This window comes from Bufo bufo, chromosome 1 (genome assembly GCF_905171765.1).
Source record: "Bufo bufo chromosome 1, aBufBuf1.1, whole genome shotgun sequence".
NCBI lineage: Eukaryota > Metazoa > Chordata > Amphibia > Anura > Bufonidae > Bufo > Bufo bufo.
In genome coordinates this window covers 414,463,513-414,478,310 of record NC_053389.1, presented here as the reverse complement: position 1 = coordinate 414,478,310, position 14,798 = coordinate 414,463,513, and the positions used below count along the sequence as shown (strand labels likewise).

Below are 14,798 nucleotides of genomic sequence, written 5' to 3'. Positions count from 1 at the left end.
ATAGTAACAGTATATATAATGCTCCCCCTGTAGTACCAGTAGATAATGCTCCCCTTGTAGTGTCAGTAGATCATGCTCCCTGTAGTGCCGGTATATAATACTCCTCCATGCCCCCTGTAGTGCCTATATATATAATTCCCCCCTGTAGTGCCAGTATATATAATGCACTCTTGTAGTGCTAGTAGATAATGCTTCCCTTGTAGTGCCTGTAGATAATGCCCCTCATAGCACCAGTATATAATACTCTACCATGCCCCCTATAGTGCCAGTGTATATATATATATATATATTGCCCCCCTGTAGTGCCAGTAGATCATGCTTGCATTGTACGACCAGTAGATAATGCCTCCCTTGTAGTGCCAGGAATATATAATGCTCCACCCACCTTCCTTGGTGCCCCCAGTAGTACCAGATATGTAAAATGCTCACCCCCTTTCTTGGTGCCACCAATAATGCGAAGCATATATAAAACTCTCCCTACCCTTCCTTGGTGCTGAAGTCTTCTTACACCCCCCCCCCCCCCACTTTCCGCACTCCGCGTCATGGCACCAGCTGGCCGGTTGACATCACGGCTCCTGCACCGGTCTCACGCCATGACGTGATCACGCGAGACATAGTGAAGAAGGTCGCAGTGATGTCATCGTGACCTCTTGCGCTGTTTGACTGCCTTATAGACTTCAGACCTAGCAGCCTTGAGGCCTATGAGATTGAATGGCCATAGGTGCACCCATGATTGCGCCCCCCCCCCACTCCCTTAGTGAGGTGGGGCCTTGGTCGGGCGCTTACCCTCGTCCTGGCCCTAAGGAGGAACAATTCTTCATGCCATCGCTTGTCCGCATACAAAATCATTGTTGGCCTACAGCAGAGTGCACCAACAATCCAATTCATCGGGTAAACGCTCGTTCATTAGGTAATTGGAAGCACCTGTACAGCTGCAGATTATTGTTAACGAGTGTTCCTGCGGACGCTTGTTAGCAATAATCTGCCCCAACATCGAGCAGTGTAAAGTTTACTTTACTTATATTTGACCATTTTCACTTTTTGGTGGTAATGTTCTTTATAGAGGTTGTCTGGGTGCCCAAAATGTGTTCCCTATGAAAGGGCACAGTCAAGCCTACCAGCTCCACATTATCTATCTATCTATCTATCTATCTATCTATCTATCTATCTATCTATCTATCTATCCATCTATCCATCTATCTGTATATCTCCTATCTATCTATCTATCTATCTATCTATCTATCTCTCTCTCTCTCTCATATCTATCTATCTATCTATCTATCTATCTATCTATCTATCTCACATCTATCTATATATCTATCTATCTATCGTCAGGTCCAGCAATTAATGATGTGAATATTTTTGTGCAATACGTGCAACTTCACATTTTAGCAGGTCTGACTACATTGGTGCACTAAGTATTGTTGTGAACTTGTGACATCACAGCACTATGTATGTATGTATGTACAGTCAGGTCCATAAATATTGGGACATTGACACAATTCTAAGATTTTTAGCTCTATACACCACCACAATGGATTTGAAATGTAACACACAAGATGTGCTTTACCTGCAGACTGTCAGCTTTAATTTGAGGGCATTTACATCCAAATCAGGTGAACGGTGCAGGAATTACAGCAGTTTGCATATGTGCCTCCCACTTGTTAAGGGACCAGTAGTAATGGGACAATTGTCTTCTCAGCTGCTCCATGGCCAGGTGTGTGTTATTCCCTCATTATCACAATTACAATGAGCAGATGAAAGGTCCAGAGGTCATTTCCAGTCTGCTATTTGCATTTGGAATCTGTTGCTGTCAACTCTCAAGATGAGATCCAAAGAGCTGTCACTATCAGTGAAGCAAGCCATCATTAGGCTGAAAAAACACAACAAACCCATCAGAGAGATGGCAAAAACATTAGGCCTGGCCAAAACAACTGTTTGGAACATTCCTAAAAAGAAGGAACGCACCGGTGAGCTCAGCAACACCAAAAGACCCGGAAGACCAAGGAAAACAACTGTGGTGGATGACGAAGAATTCTTTCCCTGGTGAAGAAAACACCCTTCACAACACTTGGCCAGATCAAGAACACTCTCCAGGAGGTAGGTGTATGTGTGTCAAAGTCAACAATCAAGAGAAGACTTCACCAGAGTGAATACAGAGGGTTCACCACAAGATGTAAACCATTGGTGAGCCTTAACAACAGGAAGGCCAGATTAGAGTTTGCCAAACGACATCTAAAAAAGCCTTCACAGTTCTGGAACAACATCCTATGGACAGATGAGACCAAGATCAACTTGTACCAGAGTGATGGGAAGAGAAGAGTATGGAGAAGGAAAGGAACTGCTCATGATCCTAAGCACACCACCTTATCAGTAAAGCATGGTGGTGGTAGTGTCATGGCGTGGGCATGTATGGCTGCCAATGGAACTGGTTCTCTTGTATTTATTGATGTGACTGCTGAAAAAAGAAGCAGGATGAATTCTGAAGTGTTTGGGGCAATATTATCTGCTCATATTCAGCCAAATGCTTCAGAACTCATTGGACGGCGCTTCACAGTGCAGATGGACAATGACCCAAAGCATACTGCAAAAGCAACCAAAGAGTTTTTTAAGGGAAAGAAGTGGAATGTTCTGCAATGGCCGAGTCAATCACCGGATCTCTGATTGAGCATGCATTTCACTTGCTGAAGACAAAACTGAAGGGAAAATGCCCCAAGAACAAGCAGGAACTGAAGACCGTTGCAGTAGAGGCCTGGCAGAGCATTACCAGGGATGAAACCCAGCGTCTGGTGATGTCTATGCGTTCCAGACTTCAGGCTGTAATTGACTGCAAAGGATTTGCAACTAAGTATTAAAAAGTGAAAGTTTGATTTATGATTATTATTCTGTCCCATTACTTTTGGTCCCTTAACAAGTAAATCCCCTCAAATCCCCTCAAATTACAGCTGACAGTCTGCAGGTAAAGCACATCTTGTCCGTTTCATTTCAAATCCATTGTGGTGGTGTATAGAGCCAGAAATGTTACAATTGTGTCGATGTCCCAATATTTATGGACCTGACTGTATCTATCTATCTATCTGTATATCTATCTATCTATCTCCTATCTATCTATCTATCGATCTATCTTTCTATAGATCTATCTTTCTATCTAAGAAAAATAAAGAACCGCAGCACATCCATTCGGTGAAATCTGTGTTGTCCACAGATTTAACCGAATGGATGTGCTGCGGTTCTTTACTTTTCTTGTATTACATTGATGTTGGTATACATCTGGACTGCTGGCACTTTGCCTACTGATCATTAATGGTGCTACCCTAATATCTGTTTCTATCTTTCTATTTATCCATCTATCTAATCTCATATCTGTCTATCTATCTAATCTCATATCTATATCTATCTATCTATCTATCTATCTATCTATCTATCTATCTATCTATCTATCTATCTATCTATCTATCTATCTATCTATCCATCTATCTGTATATCTCCTATCTATCTATCTATCTATCTCACATCTATCTGTATATCTCCTATCTATCTATCTATCTATCTATCTATCTACAGTCAGGTCCATAAATATTGGGACATGGACACAATTCTACCATTTTTGGCTCTATACACCACCACAATGGATTTGAAATGAAACACACAAGATGTGCTTTACCTGCAGACTGTCAGCTTTAATTTGAGGGCATTTACATCCAAATCAGGTGAACGGTGCAGGAATTACAGCAGTTTGCATATGTGCCTCCCACTTGTTAAGGGACCAGTAGTAATGGGACAATTGGCTTCTCAGCTGCTCCATGGCCAGGTGTGTGTTATTCCCTCATTATCCCAATTACAATGAGCAGATAAAAGGTCCAGAGGTCATTTCCAGTCTGCTATTTGCATTTGGAATCTGTTGCTGTCAACTCTCAAGATGAGATCCAAAGAGCTGTCACTATCAGTGAAGCAAGCCATCATTAGGCTGAAAAAACACAACAAACCCATCAGAGAGATGGCAAAAACATTAGGCCTGGCCAAAACAACTGTTTGGAACATTCCTAAAAAGAAGGAACGCACCGGTGAGCTCAGCAACACCAAAAGACCCGGAAGACCAAGGAAAACAACTGTGGTGGATGACGAAGAATTCTTTCCCTGGTGAAGAAAACACCCTTCACAACAGTTGGCCAGATCAAGAACACTCTCCAGGAGGTAGGTGTATGTGTGTCAAAGTCAACAATCAAGAGAAGACTTCACCAGAGTGAATACAGAGGGTTCACCACAAGATGTAAACCATTGGTGAGCCTCAACAACAGGAAGGCCAGATTAGAGTTTGCCAAACGACATCTAAAAAAGCCTTTACAGTTCTGGAACAACATCCTATGGACAGATGAGACCAAGATCAACTTGTACCAGAGTGATGGGAAGAGAAGAGTATGGAGAAGGAAAGGAACTGCTCATGATCCTAAGCACACCACCTTATCAGTGAAGCATGGTGGTGGTAGTGTCATGGCGTGGGCATGTATAGCTGCCAATGGAACTGGTTCTCTTGTATTTATTGATGATCTGACTGCTGACAAAAGCAGCAGGATGAATTCTGAAGTGTTTCGGGCAATATTATCTGCTCATATTCAGCCAAATGCTTCTGAACTCATTGGACGGCGCTTCACAGTGCAGATGGACAATGACCCAAAGCATACTGCAAAAGCAACCAAAGAGTTTTTTAAGGGAAAGAAGTGGAATGTTCTGCAATGGCCGAGTCAATCACCGGATCTCTGATTGAGCATGCATTTCACTTGCTGAAGACAAAACTGAAGGGAAAATGCCCCAAGAACAAGCAGGAACTGAAGACCGTTGCAGTAGAGGCCTGGCAGAGCATCACCAGGGATGAAACCCAGCGTCTGGTGATGTCTATGCGTTCCAGACTTCAGGCTGTAATTGACTGCAAAGGATTTGCAACTAAGTATTGATTTATGATTATTATTCTGTCCCATTACTTTTGGTCCCTTAACAAGTGGGAGGCACATATGCAAACTGCTGTAATTCCTGCACCGTTCACCTGATTTGGATGTAAATCCCCTCAAATTAAAGCTGACAGTCTGCAGTTAAAGCACATCTTGTTAGTTTCATTTCAAATCCATTGTGGTGGTGTATAGAGCCAGAAATGTTACAATTGTGTCGATGTCCTAATATTTATGGACCTGACTGTATCTATCTATCTGTATATCTATCTATCTATCTCCTATCTATCTATCTATCGATCTATCTTTCTATAGATCTATCTTTCTATCTAAGAAAAGTAAAGAACCGCAGCACATCCATTCGGTGAAATCTGTGTTGTCCACAGATTTCACCGAATGGATGTGCTGCGGTTCTTTACTTTTCTTGTATTACATTGATGTTGGTATACATCTGGACTGCTGGCACTTTGCCTACTGATCATTAATGGTGCTACCCTAATATCTGTTTCTATCTTTCTATTTATCCATCTATCTAATCTCATATCTGTCTATCTATCTAATCTCCTATCTATCTATCTATCTATCTATCTATCTATCTATCTATCTATCGATCTATCTAATATCTATCTATCTATCTATCTATCTATCTATCTATCTATCTATCTATCTATCTATCTCATATCTACCTATCAATTTATCATCTATTTATCATCTATCTATCTAATATCTATCTATCTATCTATCTATCTCATATACCGTATTTTTCGCCCCATAAGACGCACTTTTTCTATCTATCTATCTATTATCTATCTATCTATCTATCTATCTATCTCATATCTACCTATCAATTTATCATCTATCTATCTATCTATCTATCTATCTATCTCATATCTACCTATCAATTTATCATCTATTTATTATCTATCTATCTAATATCTATCTATCTATCTATCTATCTATCTATCCACTGCGTCTTATGGGGCGAATGCTGCCATTTTACATCGCAGTCTGCGATGTATCAGCTGGAGAGGGGAGGGAGGAGGGGCCGGTGTCATGCAAATGCGGCGGGGCCGGTGCGGTCACTGTACTCCGACCCCGCCGCTCACTCACTTCCTTATTGCCTAAACCTTTTATAATAATAACTTTAATTGAAGTTCCGATCCCCAGCCCCATCTGTACTACTTACTAAATGTCCTGTAGCAGGCATAGCAGGGCGGGTGGCCGGCCGTAACTCACTGACGTCACGTGCCTGCACCGCCTACTTCATTCACCCCGTCACGGCTTCCTGCGCTCCACAGCCATTTAATTTATCTTGGAGCATGCGCAGTCGGGTTTTCCAGACGCCGATTACATCGTAGGAAATTCCATGCTGGTTTGTAATCTGCAATGTCCTTAACTTTGTTTTTAATCAGGTGTGAACATGAATTTTGGACACGTTATCTTTTTATGTGGTTGGTAGATATAATGATGTTATATGAATATTAATGGAGATCATGTATCACAATATTGTATTGATGAGAAGTGTCACATATGATGTGTATATTAATGTTTAAATTATGTTTTTTGATGATTTTTTTTAATATTCACATATCATTATCAATTATTTTTTCACCTATATATATATATGTACCCAGCACCATTTGTATGTATCACAGCTTGAGAAAAGTCCCAGTGAGATGACTGAAACGTCGCGTTTGTGATTAAAGAACACCTTTTTTAAATTACAATCTGTGGGAGGCACCTTTATAGTATTTATACGTTATCTATCTATCTATCTATCTATCTATCTATCTATCCAGTAAAATTTATTTTGGGGGCCCACCGTATGGATACATTCAAATATAATAAATAATGTAACAAGTTTTTTTTTTTTATATGAAAAGAGGCTGATTGAGGTGCTGTACATTGAATATATGTATGTAGTGCAGTAAGTCTACTGTGTTATGTGCCACTTGTGCAGGTGGTGGGAGACTAGGGGCCCACCTTGCTCAGGGGCCCACCGGGGGATTCCCCTGTACCCCTGTGGGCCAGTCCGAGCCTCTATCTATCAATCTATCTGCCTCATTAGCAATCTATGGTGAAAACTGTGCAGATGTGTCCTGGTTGGAAACATGACGCACGTCCCCAATCCTGTTCTCAATCAACAGAACCAAACATCTACTTTAACAAATGTCTGAGAATGGGGATATTTCGCTCCATTGATGTCATTTATGTTTTTTATTCCACTATAAAAGATTTACTATAAAAGATGAAGGAAATAGAAATAAACAAGGATCTGGTATGCTTCTAGTTTCCCTGCAGGGGGCGTTGCTGTTTCAATGGTTTTGTTTTGTGTAATGTGCGGGTTGGACAGTTTCACATATTTAACACCAGATGGCGCCAGAGTACAGGGGAATAGTGCTGCTGTTCGGAGCTGAGTGCCGCAGGAAGGTGTACTGCAATAGGCGCCTTATCCCCTTCTAGTAGCTTAGAGAAGCTGCTGTTCTAGGAGCATTGTCTGCATCAGCACCACAGACAGGGCTCACTGCTTCTGCCTACACCAGCCTGACCATAGACCTAGAAGGAAGGCATCTTACTGTGAGTATTCTTCCTATTCTCTGCTGGCATGCTGCACTCTTAGCTTTGGATCAGAGACACTCCCTGGCTGCCCAGGGATAGAATGCCTGTACATAGGCACATACATGTATGGCCAGCCATCTGCTGACTGCTGCCACAGCATGGAGGCTCTCAACTAAAAGGTGGGATACATCTGCCAATGCCTTGGTAGCCTTTATTAGCATTGTCATCTACAAGGCATGTCTCCATAGGAATAAGTTATTTTTTTATTTATCTAGATTATTCTGCTCAACCACCAGGTCTGCAAGCAGAGGAATAAAGGATGGTGAAGCTGGGGAGTAATCTGAGTGACAAAACCAGTAAGGAGCCTTCTGGTGAAGATGGATTTCAGACTGTGCCTCTGATCACACCCTTGGATGTAAATCATCTGCAGTTCTCTGCCCCTGAGAAGGTAATATTGCCAATGACTGTCCTAGACTTTCCTTTATATCTGGCATAGCTGTAATTCCCATCAATCTGTCAACTACATTGTCTCGTCTGTGTATGTGCCATTAAATGAGTGGTTCATACATGTCACTGCTGCTCAAGCATGACTGCTTAACAGATGAGCATGTGTAGTACACAGGGGACCCAGGGTCTACCTGCATATTCGCTGCAGCCTGGAAGCCTTTATCAGGGCTATGTGGGGTCTGTTGGGAGGGGCACTATTGTGTGTATATATATATATATATATATATATATATATATATATAGTGAGCTCATAATTTGCTCGTATTGCACTGGATTTCTAACATTAACACAAATAGGACAGAACAGGTTTCAGCATTGGTTCATGAAATATACCATGCATTAGTATTGAAATTCTTAATATTCATCTTCTGCTAATTTAAATTATGCTGAAAATTCTGAGAAAGCTTAGCAAAAAGGTCACACAAAGGTAATTGACAGTGCAGTTTTTCATACTGAGATGGTTGTTATATATTTTTTACAGAAAATAAACATGTTTTGTTCACAAAGCATGAAACAAAGAAAGAAATCAATGTACTGTATGCACATAATCTATTTTATATAGAAACTGATAAACAGTCCCATGTTATTTACAGTCACTTGCATTTCTTCTAATATCATAAACGTAAAAAAGATGAAATGCAGTGTAGTCTCCAGGCAGCTTGTTAAACTTAGAATTTATACATTTAAATCTCTGCTCTTTCTAAGTTCAGTTGTCCAAGTGGGCGGTCTTATCAGTGATAGACAGCCTTTTCTGAATAAATATGTACACAGAGATAGCTGTCAGTCACAGATAGGACCGCCCACTTGGACAAATAAGCTCAGAAAGGGCAGAGATCTAAAAATGTATAAACTAGAGATGAGCGAGTCGATTGTAACGAATTGATTCATTTCATTAGCCAGACTTCTTCACCTGTGAGGGGCTTTCCCCACAGGTGAAGAAGCACCTACCTGTCATATGATTGACAGGGCCGGACATTCCACCATGCACCTGCGCCGCTGACGGAGCTCACATTTTGCTTTGGGAGCAGCTACTGTGCACGCGCCACCGATTAGTCAATCAGTGTCTGTTAATCTTTCTCATTTGGGCCGCTAAAGTAGCCCTTAAGGGGGTTGTGTCACTTCAGGAAATGGCATTTATCATGTAGAGAAAGTTAATACAAGGCACTTACTGATGTATTGTGATTGTCCATATTGTCTCCTTTACTGGCTGGATTCCTTTTTCCATCATATTATGCACTGCTTATTTCCATGTTTCCGACCACTCTGCAGTCCATCTATGCTTGCACACTATAGAAAAAAGTGTCATACTTTCTGGTGGCCGAGACTGTGGGAACTCATATATGCTGGTGCTTTTTTCTATAGTGTGCAAGCACGGCCACCACTGATGGATTGCAGGGTGGTCGTAACCATGGAAACGAGCAGTGTATAATCTGGTAGAAAAATGAATCCAGCCGGCAAAGGAGACAATATGGACAATCACAATACACTAGTAAGTGCCTTGTATTAACTCTCTCTACATAATAAATGCTATTTGCCAAAGTGACACAACCCCATTAACCTTTTCGGTGACATTATCTTGAGGCACAGTTGGGATTTGGAATAGCCACTGACATATGTACAGGGCATGCGCGGATTTTACTCTGTGAAGCTTTGCCACAATTATGGGCGTACAAAAAAGTCTCATACCATATATGTGTGTATGGCCTGACCATAGAGGAATGTGAGCACTTCCAACCAGTGGGAAACACTTAAAGGGGTGTCTCACTTCAGCAAATAGCATTTATCATGTATAGAGAGTTAATACAAGACACTTACTAATGTATTGTGATTGTCCATATTGCCTCCTTTGCTGGCTGGATTCATTTTTCCATCCATTATTCATGGTTACAACCACCCTGCAATCCAGCAGTTGTGGCCGTGTTTGCACACTATAGAAAAAAACACCAACCTAGGTGCACTCCAACGGTCCCAGCCAGCAGAGAGGTTGTCGGCTTTTCCTATAGTGTGCAAGCACGACCACCGATGCTGGATTGCAGGGTGGTCATAACTAGTGATAAGAGAAGTATTAAAAAATTCAATTCGGCTGCTTCGCCGAATTTTACAAAAAACCTGCTTCTTGACTAATTACTTTGTCACGAAACGCATTTCTTAGTAAGTAGTGGTTGCAATGACAGGGATAGGTGATTGTGCTGCTCACAATCATTGTACCCCTCAGATGCCGCACTCATAAATGATCGCTGCATCTAATATAAATAAGAGAATGTAAAATAAAAAATACTTACCTGATCCATTTGCTTGCGACGGGCCAGCCGCTGCCATCTTGTTTTAACGTCTGGCACGAAATCTCTGAGATGACGTCTGCACGATGACTGTGCACAGAATTTGGGCCAAGAACTTGAAGCAAAATGGTGGTGGGTGACCTGTCACGAGCAGATGGATTAGCTATTATTTTTTTTGTTTTTTACACTATTTCAGTTTAAATCAAAATTCGGCTTTGTGGCGAATCAAATTTATCCTGAAATTCGCATCAAAGTCCACCTCGTGAACTTCGATTCACTCATCAGCAGTCGTAACCATAGAAACAAGCCATGTATAATGTGATGTAAAAATGAATTCAGCCAGCAAAGGAAGCAATATGGACAATCACAATACATTAATAAGTGCCTTGTATTAACTTTCTCTACACAATAAATGCCACTTACTGAAGTGAGACAGGCCCTTTAACCTTCCATACTCCTGCTCAGAAACTGCCCTCTTAAGATTTTGCTTTGACGGTCAATCAGCAGATGTTCTTAGAAACCTCATCCTTCACCCTCTGCTTCATCTTAGCTCTGGTGCAGGAGATATAACAGGATTGAGCAGACTGTTTAGTACACAGGAGTGCTTGTGCCTGATCTTTACCCTGGGAAAGTCATGGTAGTCTGGTAGTTTGGTGTCATGATTAGACTGAAGAGGAAATAAGGTTTTGCGATCAGTATTGAAGGGCTCTGTACTCTCTGATATTATGTGACACAAATGACACAAATGTGAAATGGTTTGGGTTTAGGTTCTAGAATATTACAAATGATATGAATTGATTGTATTTGTAAATTGTTAACCTTCTTGAGACCCTGTTTTATTATCCCTGTTTTCCCCTTTTTATGTATTTATTGCAAACTTTTGGCATTATGTGACTATGTAACAAAATGGATGTCCATGAAGGGATCCTGTGAAATACCTAATATACATTTTAAAGCAAACTGTAATTGATTTCAGTGGCCTAAAAATATCTGAGCAACATCAAAAGGCCCCTTTTACACTGCATGGAACTGGCTTGACCTGTACTCGACTCCACCCTGTTTTTCTGTTTTTCCACCAGGCCAAAAGTTGCAGATAGTTCCTGCAGGCCCCAAGCGAGCAAAGCCAGTACCATGAAAGTCACCTGACCATACTACTGGCTAGTTGTTGGTCCAAGAGTACTGTGGTCCACTGTACTGTGGCCAGCTAGAATTAGGGGGTACCATATCCATCCATAGTGGAAACAAACTACCGGGTATCTAAACCAAGAAGAGGCATGTAGCGTAGAGTAGGGTAGAGCCAGTACCATGCAGTGAAAAAGGGGCTATCATTAGTTGCCATATATATATGTACTTTAGGAAGCTAAAAGATCCTTTTTTATGGATTATTTATTTAGTATTTCCCTCATACATGTATGTCACAGAAAGGGACCTGCTCCCACATTGTACTGTATATATATATATATATATATATATATATATAAATAAAAGAAAGAAGGCCGGCAGCACTCCAAATATATCAAGAAAGCGTGTGGTTTATTGACCCAGAGTCAGCAGCGACGTTTCAACAGCTTGTTGCTGTCTTTTTTAAGCCCAGTGCACATGTGATACATTCAGACATTATAAAGGTACATCAATCAAGTGAAAATTGATATCAATTGTTACATACAATGTTCAAAATTTCATAAATACAATAATCCCTATAAAAAAACAAACGCATATGTGATGTCATAAAAAAACTGCCGAATACAGTACATATAAAGAATCTAATAATGATTCCATAGCATTTTAAATATGTGAAAAATTCAATAACAAGTGCTAATCAGTGCAGGTGTATCCTCCGATTAATGTGGAATTAAAACTCACGGTCAGGTGAGAGACTGTATGAAGCCGGCACCACGATCATCTCGGCGTTCCCATTTAGTAACTGCGCATGCGCGAGAGGAATAAGTATCGCGATCCCTCGAGCGTTCGGAGACTAACTAATAACCACATCAAAGATGGCCGAGACTGCCTAACAGCGAGTGTGCGCATGTCCAGGCTGAGGTAGGGGCCTCCCATCGGTCATCACATGAACACTATCATGTGATCGGATGACATTAAATGTAAACCAGTGGTTTATTACGGATAGTGGGTTTAAAAGAATATTATATTGATATGAGGGTTTAGACCGCGATAATCCCGAGATGTCCACTATGTCTAAGTGTGAGCACACTGGATTTTGCGTCTAGTCAACCCAATATCCTGCCCATAAAACGACACCTTGGCATACATATAAAGTGGGAAGTGGGTGTCCTATGACAGTGATGAGTCGCGTTAGCGTCCCCACCAGTGTCAAATGTGGTGGGATGGTGACGTCGCCAGGGGACTCCCCACGAACCGTCAATCATACCCCACAGGACCACCTCAATCACCCACCCATGTACTGTGTGTCAAAGCCAGAATTACATAAAACAATAATGCTAGAAAACATCACTCATTAAACCAAAGAATAAATATGTATGCAAAATCTGTATGGGTAGGCTCCCCAACCAGCACAGGTTATGTCGCACATCTCCGCTGAACTAGCAGTCTACTCATCCTATTTGTGGGTAAAAAAGACCATGGATAGCCAGCCAGATCAGTGGTGTTCTTCACATCACACAGTGCCTCAATCCGGGTCAGGATTGGGCACTGTGTGATGTGAAGAACACCACTGATCTGGCTGGCTACCCATGGTCTTTTTACCCACAAATAGGATGAGTAGACTGCTGGTTCAGCGGAGATGTGCGACGTAACCTGTGCTGGTTGGGGAGCCTACCCATACAGATTTCGCATACATATTTATTCTTTGGTTTAATGAGTGATGTTTTCTAGCATTATTGTTTTATGTAATTCTGGCTTTGACACACAGTACATGGGTGGGTGATTGAGGTGGTCCTGTGGGGTATGATTGACGGTTCGTGGGGAGTCCCCTGGCGACGTCACCATCCCACCACATTTGACACTGGTGGGGACGCTAACGCGACTCATCACTGTCATAGGACACCCACTTCCCACTTTATATGTATGCCAAGGTGTCGTTTTATGGGCAGGATATTGGGTTGACTAGACGCAAAATCCAGTGTGCTCACACTTAGACATAGTGGACATCCCGGGATTATCGCGGTCTAAACCCTCATATCAATATCATATTCTTTTAAACCCACTATCCGTAATAAGCCACTGGTTTACATTTAATGTCATCCGATCACATGATAGTGTTCATGTGATGACCGATGGGAGGCCCCTACCTCAGCCTGGACATGCGCACACTCGCTGTTAGGCAGTCTCGGCCATCTTTGATGTGGTTATTAGTTAGTCTCCGAACGCTCGAGGGATCGCGATACTTATTCCTCTCGCGCATGCGCAGTTACTAAATGGGAACGCCGAGATGATCGTGGTGCCGGCTTCATACAGTCTCTCACCTGACCGTGAGTTTTAATTCCACATTAATCGGAGGATACACCTGCACTGATTAGCACTTGTTATTGAATTTTTCACATATTTAAAATGCTATGGAATCATTATTAGATTCTTTATATGTACTGTATTCGGCAGTTTTTTTATGACATCACATATGCGTTTGTTTTTTTATAGGGATTATTGTATTTATGAAATTTTGAACATTGTATGTAACAATTGATATCAATTTTCACTTGATTGATGTACCTTTATAATGTCTGAATGTATCACATGTGCACTGGGCTTGAAAAAGACAGCAACAAGCTGTTGAAACGTCGCTGCTGACTCTGGGTCAATAAACCACACGCTTTCTTGATATATTTGGAGTGCTGCCGGCCTTCTTTCTTTTTTACTACATTGGACCGAGGTGCTGGTCCACATTGGCCTGACTTGTACCCACTGCACATAGTGTGCTGCATCCTCACTTTTCTACAAATTTATATATATATATATATATATATATATATATATATATACACTGAGCAAAAATATAAACGCAACAATTTCACTTTTGCTCCCATTTTGCATGAGCTGAACTCAAAGATATGAAACCTTTTCTACATACACAAAAGACCCATTAGTCTCAAATATTGTTCACAAATCTGTCTAAATCTGTGTTAGTGAGCACTTCTCCTTTGCCGAGATATTCCATCCCACCTCACAGGTGTGGCATATCAAGGTGCTGATTAGACAGCATGAATATTGCACAGCTGTGGCTTAAACTTCCCACAATAAAAGTCCCCTCTGAAATGTGCACAGTTTTGCCTTACTGGGAAGAGGGGGGGAGGTCAGAAAACCATTCAGTATCTGGTGTGGCCACCATTTGCCTCACGCAGTGCAACACATCTCCGTCGCATAGAGTTGATCAGGTTGTTGATTGTGGCCTGTGGAACGTTGGTTCACTCCTCTTCAATAGCTGTGTGAAGTTGCAGAATATTGGCAGGAACTGGAACACGCTGTCGTATACGCCGATCCAGAGAATCCCAAACATGCTCAATGGGTGACATGTCCGGTGAGTATGCTGGCCATG

General features: G+C 41.5%; 1 protein-coding gene across 2 annotated transcripts in view; it reads left to right on the top strand.

Annotated features, from left to right (window-relative positions):
- The first annotated feature begins 7,383 nt into the window (after window positions 1-7,383).
- NSG2 (neuronal vesicle trafficking associated 2) overlaps window positions 7,384-14,798 on the top strand; it is a 78,345-nt gene continuing 70,930 nt past the window's right edge. The window contains exons 1-2 of one of the 2 annotated variants that reach the window (XM_040415686.1): window positions 7,384-7,520; window positions 7,799-7,950. In XM_040415686.1, coding sequence (XP_040271620.1) covers window positions 7,822-7,950 — 129 coding nt within the window. In that variant the 5' untranslated portion in view covers window positions 7,384-7,520; window positions 7,799-7,821. Of the gene's footprint in view, window positions 7,521-7,619; window positions 7,682-7,798; window positions 7,951-14,798 lie in introns of those variants that run through there. The other variant, XM_040415687.1, reaches the window with a different exon arrangement.